A 6,000-nucleotide genomic window follows, 5' to 3' on the forward strand; every position below is an offset into this window, starting at 1 on the left:
CCAGCAGTTACTTAGTGAGATCCTGTCTCAAAATGGAAGGGAAGGGGAGGAGAGGGAAGGGAAGAAGGGAAGGGGAAGGGGAGGGGAGGGGAGTGCTTGCTGACACAGAGCTGATAGACTAGAAGCTCCAGGGTCATGCGCCTGTGACTTCAACACAAATGCTGGGTTGGGCACTGTGATAGCTTCAGCTGTCAACTTGACACAAACTTAGAGTTCCTAGGAAAAGGAACCTCAACTAAGGAATTTCCTAAAGCAGACTGCCTGTAGCAAGTCTGTGAGGGTTTTTTTTGTTGTTGTTGTTGTTGTTTTTTTTTTATTGCTAATTGATGTAGGAGGACTCAGTCCATTGTAGGCAATGCCTTTCCTGGGATGGTGATCCTGGCCTGTATAAGAAAGATAGTGGGGGCTGGAAAGATGGATCAGTGGTTAAGAGTACTGGCAGCTCCTACAGAGGACCCAGGTTCAGTTTCCAGCACCCACATAATGGCTAGCAACCAGCTCCAAGGGATCTGACATCCTCTTCTGTCCTCTGTAGGCATTGCATGCACATGGTGCACTTACATATGTGCAAGCAAAACACTCATACCATAAAATAGAAATAAATAAATCAAGGAAGGGAGGGAGGGAGGGAGAGGGAGAGGGTGAAAGAGAAGGTGAGAGAGAGGAAGAGAGAAAGAGAAAGAGAAAGGTAGTTGAGCAAGCCAGGAAGCAGCATTCTGCTGAGGTTTCTGCTCCTGCCTTGAGTCCTTGCCCTGGCTTTTCTTAATGATGGACTGTAACCTGTAGGATTAAATAAATTCTTTCATCTCCAAGTTACTTTTGGTCATGATGTTTAGAACAGCAACAGAACAAGCTAGAACAGGTGTCCTCCAACCATCATACTGTTTTGAACTTGGACACCCTCCGTCCATATCATTAGCACATGTCAATGTGATACTGCCAAGATAGCTGGTTCCTCTATTCAGAATGACTGAGAGTCAGGACAGTACCTTTAAAGGTGAATGGAGTCAATGCTGTCTAGTAGAAATAGTATGCAAGCCAGGTATGCAATTTAAGAATTTCTATTAACCACATTTCAAAAGACTGAAAAGAGAAAGATGAAATTAATTTCAATTATTTATTTCACTCAACTTAATGCCTCCAAAAAATTATCATTGCACTATATAGCCCATGTAAAAATATTAATGACCTATTTTACATTATTTTGTAAAGAAAAGACTTAAAAAATACTTTATTATTTTTATTTTATGTGTATGAGTGTATTGCGTACATGTGTGTAAGTGCACCTGTGTCATGCAATGCCCTCCGAGGTCAGAAGAAGGCATTGGATTCCCCCAGAACTGGAGTTACAAATGGTTGTTAGCCACCATGTGGGTGCTGGGAATCGAATCTGGGTCCAGTGCTCTTAACCACTGAGCCATCTCTCCAGCCCCAAAGAAAAGACTTTTAAGCATTCAAGCCATTAATTCAAACTGTTAAAAACCTGTTAAGCATATGCATACAGCATATCTCCACCTGAATGCTACATTTGCATAGAAAATTCTTGAATCTATTCTTAGATTTTATAGTCTACCATAGAAAAGTAGATTTGGACATCCAAATGATTCCAATAACTGAATCAAATATGTTTTAAAATTTGGTATTTGGGGCAAAGTCTCAACCTTCAAGCAAACAGAAAGCAGCTCAGTTTTGAAGAATTAGAGATTGCCAACATCTTATTGTTAATAGTGTGCAGGTATCAGTGTTTCCACACAGTTAAAAAGTAAGCTACTTGCTGCCATATGGTTTTCCATAAGCATCTCTTTGTAATTTTCATCCTCACTTAGTGTTTTTGTGCATCATTCTTCTAAAAGCCCTTTCTTTTTTAATGTCCTGGGAATTTTTCAGAATATTTTCCTTTATAATAACAGCATTTCACAATCCATTTCTCTAAAGTTACCCACTGAATTTAGACTATTCAGAAATACAAATTTCTAACCCTAGTTTGCATAGTCATGTGATATGTTCTTGTTTTTAAATGGTATGAAATAGTGTCACATTTAATTTTCAAAGTGGTTCATTTTAGGACTAAGAATTTTGCATCACTAAATCCTATCACGTGATTCTGGTACCCTACACACTAGAAATGCCCTAAACGTTAACTTACTACACAAAGGAATCAGTGTGTCGTGGTTAGAAACCAAATGATTCACAAATAAGTTAGTAGTTAGCAGATTCACTGTGCTTAAGTTTTAGGCATTGTTTTAAATAATTATTACCATATGCACCTTCCTGAGAACCGTTATTTTCTTCAAAGTACATTTGTGGAGATGGACAATGAAACCAGTGTAATTCATGTGTATTTATGAATCATGATTACTGTATATGTTGTCATTGAGGATGAAAATGATTATAATGATAGCTATATTTATTGAGGTCTTTGGGCTAGGCTCTGGGCTAATTACTTTATATAGTATATCTCAGAATGTACAGTAACTCTCTTGAGAAGGTAGTGTATTTATCCCAGTTTTACAAATGAAGAATATGGGTCTCAGAGAGGCCAAGCCACTTCCTCAAGGGCACATAGCTAATAGAACCATAATTAACATCTGCAATGAAGTTGATTGCCTTCTTTCTACTGTTTGTAATGATCTTAACTGTTGGGAGGGATTGTCATTTCCACTCAGATAAACTTGGCATATAAGCTTTGCAGATGATCAAATATGAAGTAATGGAAAGTATGAAGGATTAGTTTTCAAATCCAACTTTATGGAGAACTCACATATTAGACTCCATAAGTTCTGAAAATCTGTTTCACTGGGAGTCAGTTTTATGTATGGTTTACCTTCTAATAGTTTGCATATACATGAGTGCCTCCCACATCCTTGAAAACTTTTTTTTTTTTTTTTTTTTTTTTTGAGACAGGGTCTCCCTGTAGCCCCAGCTGGCCTAGAACTCACTGTGTAGACCAGGCTGGCCTTGAGCTCATAGAGATCCACCTGCCTCTGCCTCCGGGGTGCTGGCATTAAACAAGTGCGCCCCTTCCCCCAGCAAAAAAAAAAAAAAAAAATCAGTCTCCATAAAATTTTTTGAAAAATTTCATTTTTTTTAACGTTATGTGTATGAGTGTTTTCTTATAGGTATATTAAGTGTACCCACATTGTGCACTGCATGAAAAGGCCAGAAGAGGGTGTCAGATTCCCTGGGAATGGAGTTATAGGCAGTTATTATCCACCATGTAGGTGTTGGAAACTGAACCCAGGTCCCCTGCAAGAGCAGCAAGTGCTCTTAACTGCTGAACAATCATTCCGGTCCCAATCTCCCTAGATTTTTGTTTATACTGATGATTTTTTGGGTGGTAGGTCAGTAAAGGTCCAACACAAGGGGTTCAGTTCCCTGGTGTGGACTCTGGCCTGTGAAGAGGTTTCTGTCAGGGTCTTTTCTGTGAAGTCAGCTTGAGTCCCAGTGGCCCGAGAACAGACATCATCAGGATCAGCCATGGGGAGGCCAAGGACTTCACAGGAATATGGTTAAATTTGAGCAGGACTGGACAATAAGAACAATCTGGAATGCTCTCTCTATACTATTAGGTGTATGCACTGTAGAGCCTGTGGGAATGCCACACCAAAAAGTGTGTTTCTTTAAAGTTTTAGGAGACAAACAAGAAAAAGTTTAGTTCATAGTGGGGACTTTGGAAAACTTCTAGGAAAAATAATACATGTTGCCTCCCGGGATTTCTTTGCCTATGTCAACAAATGTGTTCTCACACAGAAGTTAGTGGAGTTATTTTTTCTTATTTTTTCTTATTTTATTTTGCCCTCTTCTTAAGGTTCAGTTTCAGTTTCATTAGGTCAGTGAAGGGAACATTTTAAAATATGCTTTTAAGGGCTGGAGAGATGGAGATCTGGCTCAGTGGTCAAGAGCACACCCTACTGTTGCAAAGAACCTGAATTCAGTTCCCAGCACCCACATCAGGTGACTCACAACTGCCTATTTTCCCAGCTCCAGGGGATGCAATGCCTTTGGCCTCCTCAGGAAACTGCACTCATATGCATCTACCAGCACACATACATATAATTAAAAATAAAATCATGGGGGGGGTGTGCATGTGTGTGTGTGTCTGTGGGTATGCATGCAATTTAAAACTGGGAGTGGTGGCTTACACTTATAATTCCTAATCCTTGCACTCAGGAGACTGAGGCAGGAGGATTTCTATGGTTTCAAGGCCAGCCTGGCCACATAGCAAGAGCATATCTCAAAAACAAAACAAACAAAACAAAAACCAAATGATATACACATTTTGCTTTGGAATAATCCATTAATCTGGATTTTTTTTTTTCCCTTTTATTTCTCAGTGATCCTGAGCAGCTGAAGAAGGAGCTGGATGAACTCATCAGTGCCATTGAAGAAAATTTCTTCCAACCACAAAAGTATAACCTTCAGCCAAAAGCAGAATAGAAGATTCTCGCATTGGACATGAATACATTTACCTCCACTGAAGCTGAACTTGATTTTTTTTTTTTTTGCAGAAAAATTCATTCTTAATACAATTGACACTAAGATGCACAGGCATTTCTAATCTCTATATATCTGATTATTACTAGTGAAGCTGAACTTGATTTTTAAAGCCGTATTCTTGAGGACCAAGTGATTTAAATGATCACTGCAAGTATTTATATATTTCAAATAGCTCCACCTTCCTCATTATTATATATTTTTTTATCTTGAAAGTGAGTAAAAAAAATTATGGCAAGCCCAACAAACCAACTTCCTTATGAAAATTATGAAAATGTTAAGCCTGGGCATTATCTGAATTGTTTTTGGTTTTTTTTTGGGGGGGAGCTTTTTGAGACAGGGTCTCCGTACAGCCTCAGCTGACTTGGAACTTAATATGTAGACCAGGCTGGCCTTGATCTCACAGAGATACTGCCTCTGCCTCCCGAGTGCTGGGACTACAGGTGTGTGCCACCATGCCCGGCTTTCTGAATTTTTAAAAAAATTTAAAAATTAATTATATAAATAGATTGTAGTCAATATGCCTTAATTTGCTTAAACGTATGTCTTCTGTGTAATTATTTGTATGTGTACTTTAAATAGCTAGAAAAACTGTACAATTACTAAGAATATTTATAGTTATGTTTCTATCAGTTACTTTTAAAGTAAAATAATCAAGTCAAAGGTGCTAGTGTTTTGGGGAAAAGCAATTCATAAGAATCACTAAAGGAGAGCAAAAGCACTATAAAAAGATGGGTTTTTTAACCTAAAACTCTTTTTCTGGTAATGTACGCACACTAAGAAAAATCAGCTGAACTACTGTAAGCTGCAGTTCCCTGAAGAAAAAAAATCAAGCCATCTCTGCTGAGGATTTCACAAGGCTGAATGACTGATCAGAAGTTTGTGATTCGGGGAATTAGAATGTTGGAGGTCCAGCACCAAATTATCTTGGGCTACCTTTCGTCTCCTTAACAGCCATTCATCGCTTACCCCAGCGTCTACATGCCATCCTTTTGACCATCCTGTTAAAGCTTTGGAATGTCTTCTTAGCAGACCCTGACTTCCTTCCACTGATCTAAAAGCTAAAAATATCATTGATAGCACTGCAACCTGCAGGAGTTTCCTGCTTCATTGTAACCTACCTACCTATGGTCTCCACAATGTAATTGGCAAGTGTCTTGATTTATGACCTTTTTTTTTTCCCTGTAACTAATAAAAGCCCATGTGACTGATTCCTGTTTGGAACATGATAGTTCGGGTAGCACGAATCTGAGCTCTTGGGTCGTGGTCACTCATATTGGCTCCACAAGAAGCTGTCTCTTATTCCCTTTGAGATAAAGGCTATTTCGTCTTGACAGTGCTCAGGTGTTGAAATTAATGTCATCTCTTTAATAGTTAAAACCAAACAACTTGGAGTTTTCAACTTGAAACACAGTTTGTTCTTTTACTCTAGTACGATTTAATGCATTTGTGTTCCTAAATGTGTGCCTGAGCTTGATTTTTTTTTTTTTAATTCACTACAACTTG

At 38.6% G+C, this 6,000-nt stretch overlaps 1 protein-coding gene across 1 annotated transcript in view; it reads left to right on the top strand.

Moving 5' to 3' along the window:
* Pgm2 (phosphoglucomutase 2) overlaps positions 1-5,706 on the top strand; it is a 40,216-nt gene extending 34,510 nt beyond the window's left edge. Inside the window, exon 14 of the mRNA XM_008833221.3 lies at positions 4,335-5,706. Within this exon, the coding sequence (XP_008831443.1) occupies positions 4,335-4,437 (103 nt within the window). The 3' untranslated portion in view covers positions 4,438-5,706. The remainder of the gene's footprint in view (positions 1-4,334) is intronic.
* The last annotated feature ends 294 nt before the right edge of the window (positions 5,707-6,000 follow it).

This window comes from Nannospalax galili, unplaced genomic scaffold, assembly GCF_000622305.1.
Source record: "Nannospalax galili isolate Female #2095 unplaced genomic scaffold, S.galili_v1.0 scaffold236, whole genome shotgun sequence".
Taxonomy (NCBI): domain Eukaryota; kingdom Metazoa; phylum Chordata; class Mammalia; order Rodentia; family Spalacidae; genus Nannospalax; species Nannospalax galili.